This window comes from Dicentrarchus labrax, unplaced genomic scaffold (genome assembly GCF_905237075.1).
Source record: "Dicentrarchus labrax unplaced genomic scaffold, dlabrax2021, whole genome shotgun sequence".
NCBI classification, from domain to species: domain Eukaryota; kingdom Metazoa; phylum Chordata; class Actinopteri; family Moronidae; genus Dicentrarchus; species Dicentrarchus labrax.
The window spans coordinates 10101882-10120892 of NW_026136719.1; the positions used below are offsets into that span (position 1 = coordinate 10101882).

At 38.1% G+C, this 19011-nt stretch overlaps 1 protein-coding gene across 1 annotated transcript in view; it reads right to left on the bottom strand.

The window, feature by feature from the left end:
* Positions 1-19011, bottom strand: part of map2k5 (mitogen-activated protein kinase kinase 5) — a 54662-nt gene that overhangs the window by 7490 nt on the left and 28161 nt on the right. The window contains exons 18-21 of the mRNA XM_051379650.1: positions 17036-17062; positions 16663-16695; positions 8760-8821; positions 7505-7550 (exon numbers count right to left, since the gene is read on the bottom strand). Coding sequence (XP_051235610.1) covers positions 7505-7550; positions 8760-8821; positions 16663-16695; positions 17036-17062 — 168 coding nt within the window. The remainder of the gene's footprint in view (positions 1-7504; positions 7551-8759; positions 8822-16662; positions 16696-17035; positions 17063-19011) is intronic.

Below are 19011 nucleotides of genomic sequence, written 5' to 3' on the forward strand. Positions count from 1 at the left end.
AACAAGAAAACCAAGAGCAGTAAGAGCATCATAATTCTTATGGCTTAGTTGAGTGCCCAGCCAAGTATACAAAAGAGCAAGATGTCCACTACAGCAGTGGCCAGTATTTCCCCCTCAAAGCTTGGGAGCTTCTGGCTTGTGTGTGCCTGGCAGATAAAACTGAACAGAGATCAAACTGCAGCTGCTGAACCAACAAATCCTACTGGCTGGTCATGGAGAGAAGTGGGATCGTGGGCAGAACAGGGTGCTTTACGAGAGACATGTGGCAGTCCAGACCAACAAGGAACGTTCGCAGTGTCTGCAACACAAAAACCGTCTTAAGAACTACTCACTGACCATTTCACTGATAAACTGACCTTTTTTTAAAGATTATTTTTTGGACTTTTATTACCTTAATTTAATAGTAACAGCTGTAGAGAGACCAGAAAGTGTTAGGGGAGAGGGGGGATGACATGACAATTGAAGCCAGGCTGCTGTGGTAAGGACTCAGCCTTTGTACATGGGATGCACGCTCTACCGGGCTGGCAACCAGGCCAACCATTAAACTGACCATTAACTTTTCTAGAAGATGAGAGAAGGTTAATTAAACAGCAATATTCATTACTGTCTAATTTGTACTTACACCTGAAAAAATATGGTCTTATTAAGAATACTGGATCCAGAACAAAAGGTGGCAAAAATTTATTTTTACTGTACAAGATCTAAACATCCATTTATGTGTAAATTTGGCTCCAACTATCATTCAAAATGACGTGACTGAACAGTTGCACAGGAGTACCATACCATGCAATGAAGTCTGAGTATGTGTGAATGGGATTTATGTCAATGAAGACCCAAGGGTGAAATGTGAAAACATTTGGCAGCGAAGGTGCTGACAGAAAGGTTTAGGGAGGAGGAGACACCAGTGATTTGTCACAAGCTCTGAAAAGACACAGGAACCCCAAAGAGGTCCAATAATACATAAACCTGCATGTGAAAATCCTTTTTGCACATGTAGCGATGTAAACAGTAACACACATACTCCTCAGACACTAAAACTGCTTCCAAAGTTTGAAAACTAGAACTCGTGCCAGACATCACCCACATAAAGCTTATTACTAAAAGAAACTACACATATAGATGATTAAATGTGTAATATAGTTCGTATCTGTACAAAACAATATGACATGTTTTTATGCCAGAAGTTTTGCAGTAAAATTCTGCAATATTGTCAAAACCGTGAATATTGCCTCTTTAGCTGTACCACATAATGTACAGATATGAAAACCAAAACAAAGGCCAGCTCCTGTCATGCATGTCTGTCTCAACAATGGGGTGTCACTCAGTCAGGCCATAAGGGATATCAGGGTCTTGTCATTGGCTTGTTTAAGAGTTAACGAACAAACAAAAAGAAAACTCCTAGAATTTCTCTGCTTTTGTATTTTAAAAATAAAGTTTACAAGTGACATTTTTTGTCCTGAATGGAATTAATAAATGAAGGAGCCACCAATAAACTGTATGGACGGAGAGGGTCAGTTGTTATAATGTTGATACGGTCTATGACTGATATTGTGTGGATTAACTAATCAGAGTTTGTTTGTTAATAACAAACATCCAGAGTTTCTGATACTGGTGCTGCAAGTGGTCAAAACTATGAAGCTACTCTATCTTCTATCTGTGTTTTTTGTGTGTGTTTGTGTGTACGTCAAAGCTGGACAGTCGGAGACAGGAGGGGTTCCTTTGTGAAAAACCGAGGGGCTCATCTGGTGTCTCCAGGGTTGAAAGGGGGCTACGAAATTTGTGTGCGTGTGTATGTGTGCCTATGAATAGAAAAGCAGAATAGGAGGGCTGCATTGACAAGGGTGCTAAAAGGCTGTGTGAAGGCTGCTGGCTGGGGAACGAGGGACGATGAGGGAGAGGGGGGAGGGAGGAATGAAATGTCCATCAAATCACAATCAAACTATATAAGGGTTTTTTTCCTCTCATACACACAAATGAACACATGCAAAAACAAGCACACACACACACACACACACACACACACACACACACACACAAAAATAATGTTACATCATTCGTATTTGATTCTGAAAATATCAAATATTCAAGCTAATATGATAATAAATGTAATGGGTCACAAAGACACTATGTCTTTCTTGCCCCAAAGCTTAATAAATAAGCAAATAGGCGCACAGACTGGGCCTTGTATTGAAGGAGAAGGGGGCGGAGAAAGAATCAAAAGCAAGAAACCTCAGACAGGACAGGTCATCACCAAGTACCTGCAGCTAACGTCCTGGGAGCAGGCCAGTGGAAAGTATCCTCAACTGACCAACGTCATTAGCTTATGATGACAGGATAGAGTTTCCACAATGAAAGATGCATTAGTATAAGGAGACAAAAACACACTCACTTTCCTCTCTGATGGGTCATCATGTTCTTTACAAATGAAGGGACTTGGAATAAATGGGAAGAAAAGATCTCTTACTGATACAAGTGAAGTATTGAGCTTGATGCGGCCAGACAGAGCTCGGCCTCCAAGATATTTAGCATCCAACAAAATGACAAAAACATCATGAGTCATGGTGCAAACCATCTGGGCCCAGATCAACTAAAGGTTTCCATTGGCTTTTTGATAAGGTATCAAATTACAAGCCATTGATTTACTTGTTACATATTGTACTGTACTATACTTCTGTTAGCACCATTTTGCTTTGCACTCCCTTTTTTTTTGCATTGTCCCTGTTCTCTCTCCATTTATTCATGTTAGGAACATAGCGTTAACTTGAGAAAAATGTGCATTAGTTTGGTAAAATGATAAAAAAAATTGAACTTAATAGAATCAAATATTAATAGTATGAGCAAAGCATCCAGTACCAGTAGTTGCAGCATACTGTTTAAAGCTTCAGGGACAGAACCAATCAAGAGCAGGCATGCAATCAAACAGCAGCCCCTTAAAGAACGTCTAATAGGATAAAATCCCCGTGAAAATAACGTCAATAAAAGCTATACCAGTGATTAGAGAAACCACATACTGAAACCTGATGAGCAAACTAGAGCTACGAGGTGAGTTTGTATGGTCATAAAACATCATTTGCTCAGCATCTACACTATTGTGTTATTTCCAGCATTACTTTCCAGGAGAAATGAGTTGCAGAAATAAAAACTGAGAGCAAATGGTGGCACTTCCTGTTCAGCAGAGGGAGAGGAGAACAGGCGAAATGTGGCTAGGTGCATTAACATACAGATAGAATAGGTAAAGAGTTTTAATGTACTCAAGAGGCTGGGGGTAGAGTGAGAGGTGGGGAGGAAGGAGGGAATGAGGAGGAGGAGAGAGAAAGACAATCAGCAGTCTGGTGCCACAAAGGCAGGCATCCATGACCTTATATCTCAGTTCATCTTGGCCAGAGGAAGAAATGAAAGGCCTACAGGAGGACAAAAATATAGGTAAAGGAAAGACAAGACGGGTGGCGAGAAAGTGTGAATAGAAAATAGAGAGAGAACTGTGAAAATAGAAAGAAAAAGAGCACAGGATCACAATGAATATTAAGGAAGTGGGGCAGAGTAGAAATTTGGAGGAGAGTGGAAAAAAAGGAAACATTGACAGGAGCAGTGATGAAAATGCCAGCATATAAGCCACGATGACCCAAAAAATATAAAAACCCAGACAGAAGGAAAAGCAGTCTGTGGAAGCGACCTCCTTGAAAAAGGAAGCTATGCATAGTGATAAAAGGATAGCCAAGTTATGGTAACACTGATGCTGTACAGACTCGCTCTGTCGATACTTCAAACATTGCGGGTGGAGAAATTTCCTAAGAGATAATCATCCTGTTAAACTTAGTAACAAATATGCTTTTGGTAGTCTAAGGTGGGTCGTATGCTATAATGTAACACACATGAATCACTAAAGACTATTTAGTCTATGTGGTCTAGAAGAATTCATTTTACCAGCCATTTTAGCTGCTCTGCAGTGTAAAGAGTGTAGACAATAATGCTCCTCAGATGTTAGGCATCGTTCACAGGGCCCGCTTATTTATTCAGCAGACTCAATCCCAATCTAATCCACCCTGAACTGGCACGTCAAGCTTGGCACTTTAAAGCTGTTAACTTTACAGAGACAATATAGGAAGGAATGGGCTTTTTGTTCACATTGTGTTAATCACAGAAGTATAACGTGTGTAATCTCAGATGCGTTGAATGCCTTTCCTTCATCATAAAACAACTGCAAAAGAGGATTAAAAAAAATATTTCAAATCTCAAATTGTTTACATTGATTGTTTACTAGCTTGCAGTCTTTCTTCTTTGTGTGTTACTGCTACCTACCATACCATACGCATGCATCTGCGTCCTGCACAACATAAATAAAACAGGGACACACAAGTAAAAAATGTTGCTCCATCAATGCTACTGGTGGTCAAAAACCTAAAGGGTGCCTGTAAGTCCTTTAGGGTACTACCGACCAGGAGCTCAGATTGTTTTTGCAATCTTCTTTCAATTCACTTAATGACTAACACTAGTTCACTAACACACAGTCGTTTTTGTTTGTAAATTCAAACAACTTTTTAGAGACCATTAACAGAATTGCCCGAGTAATGGCATAGGGCTGAACATGTTTTGGTCTTTTTGTGGCCCAGTTTTCAGCCTATCAACTGTTTGTTTCATTGGCTTTAAAGAAATGTATAATTACATATATCACAATCTAGACACCGCTGATAAGAAGCGATTGATAATTTGGTCCTGGGATCAATTGTGTTCATATATTGGGGGATAACTTGAATATTGTCAGATAAATATTGGTGTAACCCTTGTCCTTGCATTATTTTGTGTTGAAATAAAGCTTTGGTGGTGAATCCAATTTATGGAAGACAATAAATCACAAGAACTTTCTGTGAAAAAGGGCTCAGAGTTCAGTCTTGCCAAGTATTCATTTTCTTATTGATGGTATGAACAGATATTCAGTACATATATCAGAGAAGAAAAGGATGTAAAACTGATTTTTTTTAAACTAAAAACAACCCCCTCTCCACTAGAACAATTTTATTGACACACTTAGACACACAAGTATGAATGATCGGAGTAAAAAGTGTCACTCAGTACAAAAGTTGTACTCAAGGCAGCACACTGCAAACACAATGAGCTGAAATTCCTCAAAAGAAGTAGTGAGTGGTCTCTTCCTCAAGAGACACTTTTGTCTGGAGGCAAGAATTCCCATTGAGTGTCTAGACATTTCCCTTTACTCCTCCTTTCTGGTGTGAGACTGAGAACATACAATCTGTTAGCAGCTCTGCATTTACACCCTCTAGCCCTCCGTTCTCCCAACACAAACCTTCACCCCTCCTCTCTCTGTGGACCTAACTGTCGCTGTCCTTGGTCCTAACACAGAAACAAGAGTGTGTTGCAACTCTTAAAAGGCAGTTTGTGCAAACTGCTCTGGCCTTGTGTGCTAATGCAAGAACGGAGACAACACAGTCCACATTGGAAAGGAGGTATGTGGTTTAGCTTATATATGACTCAGAGACACTGACAGGAGGAGCTGGAACTTGAAGTCCTCTCCTTTGTCTGTAAAAATCTACACAGAGCATAGAATCTATGGATATATCTACGCACCATACTAAGCCAGACACACTGTCATGCTTTTGAGACTATGTTTTGCTTTTGTTAATGCCTGTGTATATTTGAATTTTTGAATTTTTCCTACGTATATTTTTAATGGCACCCCTATTGATGGCAACTTTCACACGATCCAGTTTTAACTTTCAAAATTTAACTTCAGACATTCCTAACCCGTATTACACCTGAAGATACCTAATCTAATTATCCATTTTGTTTTTATCATATCTTATGTAGGGCTGTAGTATTGGAAGATATACTGTATGGAACAGCCAGTTTTTTAGGTCTGACAGGAATTATACCTCATTGTCTAATGCAAATGTAATATTAACATCTAATCTTGGATAGTAGAATTTCCTATTGAATTGTATTGGAATGTGAACCTGGTGGATTATTTAAAGGTACACCTACAAGGTCCAGTGTGTAACATTTAGAAAGAATGTAGAGTCATATATATATATATATATATATAATATTCATAGGTATGTTTTCATCAGTAAATAATCACCTGAAAATAAGAATTATTGTGGTTTTGTTACCTTAAAATAAGCTGATTTTACCTACAGAGCGAGTGGGTCCTCTTCAGCAGAGTTCAAACACAAACCAAACACTGGCTCTAGATAGGGCTGTTTCTGCAGCCCCCATATTTTCTCCTCTGTGCTTGGAAAAGGAGGATGGAGCTGGGAGTTGCAATCTGAACTTAAAACTTCAAAATCAAACTTTGGCACCACTAAATCCTACACACTGGACCTTTAGGCACAGAGTAAACCTGCTGAAGCCACATGCGAAATGCAGTTTGCTCCTTCTTGTTTTGTTTTTAATGTAATAAAACAGTGTCAATCTTAGTATTCTTGTGTGCTCTGGAATATTTTATTTTTGGTTTACATAATATATAATATATATATATATATATATACGATATATACCTAATCTAGAGGAATGGAGCCAATTAGAAGTTTCAATATAAAGTACACCCTGTCAAAGGCTGTTAAAGGACCAGTGTGTAGGACAAGGTGACCATGGTGTTTCAACATGGTGGACCCACTCCCTCTGTAGGTAAAAACAGTTCATTCTAAGGTAACAAAAACACGATTCTTGTTTTCAGTTGATTATAAACGAATGAGAACATACCTAAGAATATTTAATTTATCCTAAATATTGCACAGTGGACCATGTAACCTAAATGAGTAATAATTTTTAAAAAATTTTTTTAAATGTAAATGACCAAAAAGAAAAGGTGATGTGAAATACATTTTGAAACAGACTTTGTGATTTAAATTAATAGAAAACAGCGATGGTTTCTCCACGTCTCTTAATTGCAGATGAGACATGAGGTCACTTTGTTGACAGTTTACTTTTAGGATTTTGAGAATTAATTATGTTCTGTAGAGGAAACATGTTAAAATAATAAGTCTACAATGTGTTGGGTACAATTTCTCCCGGTCACACACACACAAATTAAATTACACAAATTACTTCCTTTTGTCCCAAATTTTCATTAGGCTATAAAACATATTTTTTGTAAACTAGAATTATTTGACTCTTGTACAACAACTAGGCCTGATACATTCAGGTTAGCATCAATGCAGTGAATTGAACGAATTATCGCTGAAGTAGGTTTCAACCCTACCTCAAGGTTTCTCGCTGACATCTCTCTGACACCTTTCATTGGCAGCAACAAGTTCATTACTGTTCTTTCCAGACAGCAATACCAAGTTGGAGGGTCCTTGACCCAGAACACCCCAATCATTGCAAAAAATACAATTGTAAACTCCCCAAAACTACCAAGATAATAAAATTATGTTTAATTGAATTTTTATTGGAATGCATGAATATGATCACCCTCTGAACACAGTTATTCAACACCTATATTTTGTGGTCCTTGGAACTGTTTAATGGAAGGCTTGGTTTAACTTACCATGAGGTTATTAGGGGCAGGTCTCTCTTTGGGTTGCCGCCGCATACTGAAAAAAAGAGATAGTCTATATCAAACCGCTACTCAAAATGTGTTTGTAATTGTGCAAGGCATGCTTTTATTCCATTCCTAATTATTTTAATTTATCAAGAGGATAATCAAAAGGAGGCTTTAAAAAAAAAAAACATGCCACAGAAACTGAAAAAGAGGGCAAAACACTATAGCCTAATAACACAGCACATTTATGTTGATAAGAATAATTTAATTAATACTTCTAATTTCAATTAATATTTCTTATAACTCATTAAAAAGTTTAGCAGTCACCAGATTGGTTCAGTGGCTTTATGTGTGTTTCTGTGAGTACCCTCTATAATATGTATATAACCTATATTGGGGTCTTTGAGGAATTAGATCAGGGGCCTGTCTGCAGTTAGTGATGTAACTAGTTTATGTATCACAATGAATGGGCCATGATCCTCTGAGAATAGCCTGGGAGCAGATAGTGGCAGCCCTGCCACAATGCAGGGCAGGGCACCAGTACCTCTGTCTGTCCTGAGAGAGAAGAGGCTTGTTTGAATAAATAAAGCAGGCATGGGGGTTAAACAACAGCTGGTATAGTGTGTGAGTGCCACACACACACACACACACACACACACACACACACACACACACACACACACACACACACACACACACACACACACACACACACACACACACAGCTTGCATGTGGTTTGGGTGCGTATGTAGATATTTGTGTGACTGTAAAGGTTACAAGCGGCTAATGAATCAGGACAAACGCAGGGTAAACATTGTCTTTGTCTTGTTGCCTGAGATAAATCAATCATTCCTTGTAAAAAAAAGAAAAAAAAGAAGAGCTTTTTATTCAATATCAGTGGCACTCAAAATTATAGCTAAAACCATTATAACCACAATGCATTAACACACGGGCAAATGCACTTTAATCCCATTGTATACCAGTATTCCTTTGATTCGTCTACGATAATTTGGTTCATTTATCTCAAATGCTGCTTGTGGTCTTTGTAATTGTTTAGTCCTGCTCTGTGGGGCTTGGATGGTTGGCAATACACATATTATAATAAAACAAACTAGAATCACAAACAAATGCACTATACAGTCAACAGATATTGAAAACGGACCAATTTCCATTTAAAATCTGAAGGTCGTTAATTGACTTAATTTCTTTTTTGCCTTTCTAGAAACAAAGCATATCAAACACCAACAGCAACTGACTCACCACTGAGTGATGAAGTGAACAAACTTCTCAGTGAATTGGCTGACAGGAAGAACTGGAGGATCCTGTGAAAAGAACAAAACAATTTAGGCAACATTTACATTTTTAGAATTCACTGTAAGTCACTGATGAGCAGATACAGGTTTGCTGCACTGACCAGTGAACAAGCAGCACAACGTTCTGTGTCAGTTATGTGTGCAGATAAGCAGCTTGTGATAAAAAAAAAAAAAAAAAACAGTGAGGTCCGTCTCCTTGCCCTAAAAATACGCAAGAGTTGAAAATATTTAGCTTGAGCATCAAATTTGCACACATGATAGGGCTTTTTAGAGTGTTGTGTGGGGAGGACATGGCAGAGCGGTGGGATAGAGCCACTGCTGCTGGAGGAGAGAGAGCCAGAGGCAGAGCCGGAGCTTCTGGAGGAACAAACACCTGGAGTCAGATGGGATTCTGCTCTCATCCAGAGCCGTTTACTAGCAGGAGGAAATCTCAGAGTATGTATTTTTAAACCTAAAAAGTTACGGAGAACCCACCAGGGTCAGCTGAGGAAGAAAAAAAGAGCTATGCGTAAATCGGCAAAGTGGGAAAAGTTGCTGGTTCTGCCTAAAGACTACAGCAAAGGGTTTCTATAAGCTGTAGTGCTTAATTAAAAATGACAAGGTCCCAAAGGTGCACAAGGTAAATACATTTACATCAAGAGCAACATTATACGATTACTGATACAGCATCTGTTCAAAGAGTAGATAACACTGAAGAGCGTGGATCCGGTGAGGTTCAGAATTAAGTACCTTTCTTCTACACTTTAGTGTTTGACCTTAAGGATACACTCTGCACTCTTTGTCCTCTGTATTCATAGGAGCACTGAGTAGTGATTGGCAGTCAAGTTAATGTACAACATCTGCTATGTGACAGAACATTTGTCTTGTTGGGTCAACCCATTGACTTGTATAAAGATGGGTCGAAGAGGGATTTCTGCCAATGTTGAAATTACTAAAACAACATGACAACCATGGAATAGCAATTCATGTCACAATTTAACAACATTAACAATTGTTAATAAACTATATCAACAACTGCTGGAACTTTTGTCCAACTGTTCCTGTTAATACATATAACTGCCATTGAACTCTCATTTCAAGCTGGCCAGGGTGTAACCCCCCCTCTTGCCCAGTGTCAGCTGGGATAGGCTCCAGCCCCCCGTGACCCTCCAGGGGATAAGCGGTTATAGCTGCTATGTTTCTACAGTAGACCAGAAGGGACAAAACCAAACACGCTCTAGATCGGGCTGTTCATGTTGTGCTTGGATGGGGAGGGTGAAGCGAGGGAGTTGCAATCTGAAACTACACTGGTAGATGCCACTAAATCCTACACATTGGGCCTTTGAAAAAAAGTTAGACATTTTGGGAAATGTGCTTATTGACTTTTTTTTTTCCAACACAACTTGCATTTTACCGGAGTTTATGTGCAGGAGTAAAATAGTGATTTGATACATTATGTTATTTAGTGAGCTTTAGAAGTGCTGGTAGGTAAATTATGCTACCTGTATAAGGTAGTGTTTTGTGAAGGTAAAATATGCTAATAATAAAATGGGTAATATAATAACCATATAGTGAATAAATCTTATTTTAATACTGTTACCCAAAGTAATGCATTGAGACTTAAAAGATTCACCAAAGTGATGACAAATCAACTTTTAATACTGCTCATTTAAACATCCTCGACACAAGTGCATAATTTTTTCTTCCTGCTTATCACTGGACTAATTTTCCCTGTGGCACCTGCAGTGTGAACAGTTGTGGAGAATTTCACCATCGTGAGAGGACGGTAGATAAAATGCCTGATGCAACAACAAGACTTGGTAGGAAAAAGGTGGATGTTTGGATTCACTTTACTTACAGTGTAATGCCATGGAGAAAAAAAAAAGTCATGGTGTTGGGAGACAAAGGCTTTAAACTACAAATACTACAAATCTCAGGAGATACCAGAAGGTGCACCTGGACACAGAAACTGGGGTAATTAAAGGCATTACAAGCTATGTTAAGCCATTCAAATGAAGCCTACATTTCTGAATGGTGGAGACTTTTCTTGATTACTGTTCCTTTTTCCGACAATGTGGTTTTTCACTCTCTTACGCTGAGGGATGGTGTGAGAGAAAGCTTTGTGCAGTCAAATTTTAACTATTTTATTCAGGCAAAGAATAGCCTTTGATAGCAGTTTTTTAACTATGTTCCTGAAATACTGTCCTAACTGACAGACTGTTTATATTTCATGTAAAGAGAATAATTTTCTTCTTAGTTTTCCTCTAACAAATTTACTATCAACTAATGTTTAATGACTGAATTGGCTACTTTACTTTCAATAATTAATTAATTTTGCGGCAGACCAGCACTTTGAAAAAGCAGCATTTTCAATCACACAAGATAAATCTTACATTATGATCCTTTAAGCTAGAACAACACTGTTCAAACAAAATTTACTTAAAATATGAGGGATAAAGTTGACGAAATGTGACTAAAACTCACATGGAAATCTGATCTCAGGCCCAGGATGAAATCTGGAAATTGCTGCCAAAATGAACAATAGTAAGGGGTGTGTGTGTGTGTGTCTGTGTGTGTGTGTGTGTGTGTGTTTGTGTGTGCGTGCGCCAGGCTTGCTACATGTTGTCAATGGAGGTTCTATGAACCGTGTCATGTAGAACAGCTGGGCCAGACTCACCCTCTATTACTGCCCCTCACCTCATTACTCCATCCATTTCCCTCCTCTCACTGCTTCTTTCCCTACCTTTGGCTGTCACGATGAAAAGCTCTTAATATTTACGCTTATTTCACCATCTATATCCTTGGAGAAAACTGTATTTACCATTGCATAGCAATTGCTGTGTCAAATTAATATGTGTATTCTCTTTCTTTGTCTCAATGACATTAAACTGTAGAAGAGAGCTAAGCATGAAATTCTGTATGAAAAGCACCAGGATTTTTCTCTTTTTTTAGTCTTGAAAATTAGTTTCTAATTAATTTTAAGAAAAAAAAATAAAACAAAACAATAGGCAGGTTCCAATGATAGATAGACAGGGTTGAAGTTACACATTAATTCAAAGTATTTTGTATATATAGTATACGGTGGTACAATTTATACAAATACTTTTTGTACGTTTTAAAATATAGAATTCAAATATATAGTATATGTAAATGTCAGAATACATAAGCTCAGCCCATACAAATGAGAAAACTGGAATTACACAAAACAACAGCAATTCTGGATTTTTAAAATACCCAGTTCTCTATATGTGACACTGAAATTCAAGGTACTGCATCCCAACACACCAGCATGTGCACAAGACAGCAATTTTTACCTCAGATACAAGAGATACTATCAGAAAATATCAAGTTGACCATTAAATAAATACTAGGTGCAAATCCTAAAAGACTTAAAACATGCACAGCAGTAAGATCCGATGATATGAACAAAGATATTAACAAAAATACACAACAAAAGATGTGCAGAAGAACCACAAAATCTGGGTTCACAACCAGGCGTTTATTCAAATGCAGGGAATTAAACCTCTTTACATCTGAACCCTGCTGTGCCATTAAAAACACCTCTGGGCAGTGTTCGCCATTCCTTAGTGCTCTGATCGGCAGGCTCCTGCAAAGCATGATGCATGAACCCATTTAAATTAACAAAGGAATGGGTTCCCTTCTAATCTCACTGCACTTCACAGTGCTGCCGCCGCTTGGATGAGCAATATATCATAGCACATGCACATATACACACAGGCATGCACAAACAAATGCCCTTGAGCAATGCACACCACAAGCTTGAACGTACACTCCGTTTAGGGGGAGAGTACCAAATAATTTGCAACCACTGTACTATGGTGTACACACACACACACACACACACACACACACACACACACACACACACACACACACACACACACACACACACACACACACACACACACACACACACACAGAGAAAAACAGGATCAATTGGACTCACGGTTTGTGTAAAGTGTTGACGACACAACTAATTTATGTGTTGTGTAGGCTAAATCTGATACAAAATCTCTCTCTGCACTTTCCCCACATATTTGCATGCACATGCACCTTTTTGCAGACACAAACACAAACACACACATTTATGCATGTATTCATGTCTCCAGCTGAGAGGAACACCGCTGCAGCTTTGATGTGGCAGCAGGCGATGGCACAAAAGACAAGCAGGCTGATGAAAGTGGCTAGTCTGCGTGAATTATTCCTCTGGTTGTCAACGCGCTCCACTATGAGACAGAACACACACTACGAGGGTAGAAGGGTACGAGTAAATATACATGTCATTGCCATGAAGCAATTATTAGGCAAAATTAGATCAGTAATTACAGGCTTGAAAATAAAGTGGGAGTTCTTTATTAGTGAAGCCACTTGCTATTCAACAAATAGAGGAGAGAGAGGCACATTAATGAGGGTGGACAGCAGACAGATGGTAGGAACAACTACAGAGAACTTCTTGTTCACAACCTGTGATGAATAAGGAGAGTATTTTTCTCTGTCATACATTCATACCAACTAATATTTAAAAAGAAGCAGTTTCTATTCACTTAAATGGTGGATAGGTTATTTCTTTGGCCTCATTATAACTTAACTCTTACTAGAATGGGGGGGGATAAGTGTAGTTTATATCTGATCCTATAATATGATCTTATATTGCAGGGTTATGGTGTCCTTTGGTTTTCTCCAAATACTCATCTAAATGAACAAAAGATTATCAAAGCTGACTCAAAAATTTAGGAGTCCAGGTTTTGTTGTTTGCTTTGTGGGCTGGCCTTGCATGAAAGCAATTTCTACATAAGCATCTATTAAATACTGCATTTGTTAAGCCAACAATGTATCTCAATATTCAATTATTTTAACTCCAACTACTTTCTACCAAAGAAAGGGGCCATTATGAAAAATGTGGACAGCTTGTGTTAAATGGGGACACTGTTTCTAGAATGAGATATTCCTTTTGGATTCATAAAATGTAAATTTTAACAAAAAAACCTCTGTTGAAATGCCGACTGAATCTGCAAATCCTTTGCGAGTCTGTTAATCTGTCTACCTTAACTTAATGATCCTCTCCACATTTATTTGGTCTTTATTTTAAGCCTCATGAGACTGTATCTGTATTTGAGCCTTTCCCAGCCATGCCTCACTGTGTGTTTGTGTGTGATAGAAAAAGAAAGGAAAAAGAGAGGCAGACTGTCACACTCCACCCACCACCATAAACATACCTCTAGCTACAATAATATTAATGATCCACTCACAGGAGCCTATTACTCATTCAGCCATTACAGCAACTTTCAACTCTCCAGCGGATAAGTCATACACAATATCAAAGCATCACAACCAAAGAAAATAAAAAGTATCTGGATCACATCTACAGTATGTACCAATGCGCAATATTTACTAAATGTCAGTGATTCAGGTATAATTTATCACACCCGCCATGATGTTGAAGTCAGGTGTGTCTAGCCCAATTAAAAATACCTTAGCATTAAATTAACTACTCCATGGGATCAGCACTAGTCCATTAATACAGGTATTTTTATGAAGGACAAATAAAAAGGCAACTCATATGGCTCCATGATGCCTCCAAATGTACTATAATAACAATATATTTTTTTATGCAGCACCTTTGAAAACAAAATTACAAAGTGCTTTAGAGGGTTGAACCAGAATTAAAACATTTCAGGACTGCAATATGGCAAATAGAATATAAAAAAATATAATAAAAATAATACGAAAATAAAATAAAATGTCTTTTAATTTGCGTGTCATCCACATAACAATGGTACTGAATTTTGGGTTTATGTCTATATCCTAGTGGCAGCATGTATACACAGAACAACAAAGAGCCAAGCCAAGGATGGTTGCCTTGGGGAACACCACAGGTCAAACGGAAGCATCACCAACCACTACAAAAAAGTTCTGTTTGATAAATAAAATTTTAACCAGTCTAAAGCTGTATCATTGATGCCAACATACTTTTCAAGGTTATCCAATAGAACTGAATCATGAGCAAAATCTAACAATCTTCAGCATTAGCTTTAAGTAAAAGATTGTTTGGTACTTTAATGAGGGCAGTTTTGGTGCTATGACATGAAATTGATTGACCTGATTGAAATAGAAAGATATAATGATTATTGATAAAAGTAAATAATATTTTGGAAATGCGAACGCCCCTATCTGGAGCAAGTGTTTGGTTTAGTCTCTTCTGGACTACTGTAGAAACGTGTCTGTTCAACATGGCAGACTCCATGGACCTTTAAGTAAACAATTTTCTCTAAAACATTTGATAAAAATGGGTCCAAAATGTGTAAAATCCAGAGGGTCAAGGCTACGTTTCTTGAGAAGTAAGTGCACTACTGTGTGCTGAAGGCAGGTGGGAACACAGCCCGTGGACAGAGAGCTTTTACAATGAATATAATGGCACTGTTAAAAGCCTTCTTCAGAAATCTGGCAGACATTAACATCTAACAGATAAGGACTAGTTTGGTAATTGTATCCTTTAAGTAGCCTCAAAATGATAAGAGCAAGGCAAGGGATTGCGGTGTACTAGGTCCTGAACTGGCAACAACACAGGAACATTAAGAGCTCTTCTCTGGGTATTCTACTGCACATTGAAGTGTGAATACTTCCTCACTGTAGTGCAGTCCTCAACCTTTACATTCTCTCTGAGCAACTTCATCTTTCCAAAGAGTGCTTATCCTCTTGTCTCTTCCTCCAAAGCACTACATTAGCTGGGACAGTAAGGCTCACTAGGGACAACTGAGAATTTTCTCTCGCTTCAAGGGGAGGAACAGGAAAAGGCACAGGAAAAATAGTTTGACTGATGCCTCCGTCTAGCTGACTAATGAACAGTTCAGCCTGGGTCAATCCATTACAACCAAAAGCATTTAATTATTAATTACGCCCAATCCATAGGCAGCTAAGGACAAGTGACACTGTATGTTTAATGTGTGATATGGCTGGTGATGGGGTTTGAGGGGCTGGTTTAGGCTCGAGAGGTCTTGTGACATTTTTGCCATTAGTGTAGGTCAGCAAAGAACTGACAAGGAGGAAGAAAAGAGAGAGGAGGGAAAGGTTGCCTTTGCTGATGAAAATGTAGGTAGTGGGAGCTTACACATTCATGTACACAGACACAATTATAGTGTCCGTACATCAAAAAGTAGAAAAAGAGTATTTCAGCAGATGTTAGATGTAACCTAGGTAAACGTAAAGAGACATCATAGACTGTAATGTGCCACTGCTCTGTCTATTTTTTTATAAGGAGATGTGTTGTTTTCAGGTTATTAACTGTTAAATCAGTTACGAGCGTGGAGCTGTGAAATCATTGGAAAGTGGAGGCAATCGAATAAAATATGTAGGGGAGGTCAACTTTTAAACAAAAAAAAAAACTAAAATAAAGGACACCTGTGTTTAGAGAGGGGGTAGATATGTAAAATAACATCTTATGAAATTATTATGTATACATGATGTTACATATTAGATTGCTAAGCCCTCACTTTGGTTTTCAGTTGTGTGTTTGTGAGTGTTATGCATTTTGATATGGAAACAAACACCCAGTGCAGTCAAGAGAACAGTCTTGGTTAAACAAATTTTTGTCTGCTTTGGTGTTTGGCTCTGCAGCATACAGAATTCAGAGCTATGCTGCTATGTGTTTGTGTCACTCATGACAGGTCCAACCTCTACAGTAATGTGCGTGTGCATATGTGTATTGCCTGAGGCAGTTGCATAGGGTGAAGGGTTGAGTGAGTGGGGAGCAAAGCCGCCTGAGTGGTTTGCTTCATTAGGAAACAAAATATAAGCTTTCCGGGCCATTAGGACTGACTTTAGATGCAAAAGCACATAAGACGGCGACTCACCTCATCAACGATGCATTGCAGTAACTGGAGAGGCTGGAAGAGGAGAGACAGAGAGATGAAAAAAACATGTTAGCCTACATTGGAATATCTTGGCAATAAGGAAAATCAATAGTGTGATAAAAAAAAATAAAGTATCTACTTAGATTAATCAAATGCAGTGAGCTCAGACAAAGCCATCCTTCAGCTCCTGAATGTTTTTATTATTCTATAATGGCACCTAATGTAATACCAGCAGTTTAACCATGATCTAATATTTCATTGCGAAAATGCAATTTGAGTGTTTGTTCAAATGAGAGAGCCAACCAAGAGTAACAGACTATAGTGTGGGAGACCTCTATTTTCTTTCCTCCTATTCTAATGCAATAAAACTTACCATTAAAGATCCTTGGTTTTTCTGAATCTGTAGGGCAAGACAGAGGAGAAGGAATGAGGCAATATGTAATTAGCGTGTCATAATCAAAATGATGCACTTGGACACATTATGATCACTAGGAGAAAATTATTGCTTTCCTGTTGGCAATTTGTGAGTATGCGTTAACACCATTTACAAAATGAAAACACACAAATGTTAATGGTCTTGCTCTCATTTGTGGATAATGGGGGTAAAAAATCCACTAATGCTAATTTCCAGAGTAGTACTTTATTCCTGCCCTCCAGGTTATCCAAATGTGCTGGGATGTAGAATAACTGTTACTAACATTATGAGCAAGATTTGCAATGAGAATGCTCAATGTGTCGATTTCACAGGTGCAACACGATCAATGAACGGGACATGGCAAGCTACCTTCGTATGTGATGCCAACAGGGTTACAGGTACCATTGTTTGGACATGGCAAAACAGAAAAAAGTTATTTGAAAGTGGATGTTTGAAGATTAAAATACCTCCAAACAACTAGCGTTGGACTTATTAGAGAAACAAAATATAGACAAATAAATTCAATATATGACTTACTAAGTATAATTTAAATGGTCACAATCAAAAGATATGAAAGGTCTGAGTCCTTAAAAAATATGAGCAAGAACAGGAACTTTTAATTTTGATGATGTCGACAAAACAACAGAAAACATTTAGGCTTCCTATTTAAAACCCGCAGGACTGAATTTATCAGGACAATCCGCTTTAATTCCTTACAAAAACAAAAGTTTTTACTTTATCATATAGACTAAATGATGTAAGGCCTGAAACCTAGGCTCAGCTAAATGTCTAATAATGTTTGGTAAATAAATTGCTAATTTCTCCAGGTCTTTTGACAGTGCATTAGAGCACTTATTGATTCACTCAATTAAATACAGGTTTTCACACTCTGCAAATGCCAAGAGACTCCTAAACTGCCTCTATATCCAGTTTTGCCTGATTCAGACACATTAAAGGCAACTATGGAAAACTAATTTGTTCAGAAATAATTACTAGGACAAAATTGCGTGCTGCTCCAGGGGTTGAAATTGGATAGTGGGAGACTAACTTATTCAAGCATAATTGAGCACTTATTCTTCTTGTACTAGGTAACTTGACCACATATCAAAAAGAGAGGTTTAATAATCCCTCCCTATCTTTCCCTCTTAACAGAGTCTCTCATCACTGTGGGCTGATTATCTGGTAGACATATCATTATCTGCACGTTCGTCTCGAGGGTAAACATTGTTTAATATGGCATTTACACTTAAAAAGTACTTTCCAATAATACATATCTTCAAATTTTCATCTGATATCTCATTTAAGAAGTACAAACATGTTGATTTTTGACAAGCCAGGGTGTTCTGTTTGCTGCAGAAGGTGGGAAGGGACCTATGTCATTCACTGTATGAAGTCTATGTAGGACTGAGTGTATCACTAAATAACAATTGTAGTTGTTTAGAACAATCAGCTTCTTGTTCCTTTGAGCTACAGTGCCCTGTTACAAGCCACTCAAGTGGCTTTGTGACAATTTGTGAGCCACATCAAACTTGATTTATTATTTGAAAATATCTCTGCGTGAAAATAAGAAGTCACAAATTCAATTTTTAAGAAATCAAACAATTTTTGTTTCTTTCGAGAGCAACTCAATAAACACTTCTTAAAGAGCAGATGGCTGTTTCCTCCTTCAGCATATCAAAGATATTTCTTCAAGGATAAGCAATCAGAAAACTCCCTTTTTGATCAAAACCATCAATTTCACCAAAGGTTTACAAGTACATGTTGGTTATGTGCAAGGGCAGTGCCTCTCTGGCACCATAGGGATCTCACTATAAGAAGGGGGAAAGGGTGAGTGGTCTTCTTCTCTGTTCTTTCTCTTTATTGTTAGGTCAACAACAACTACTAAGTCACTCCGTTAGCCTCAGATGTGTTACCCTGAGATCGTACCTCAGCTC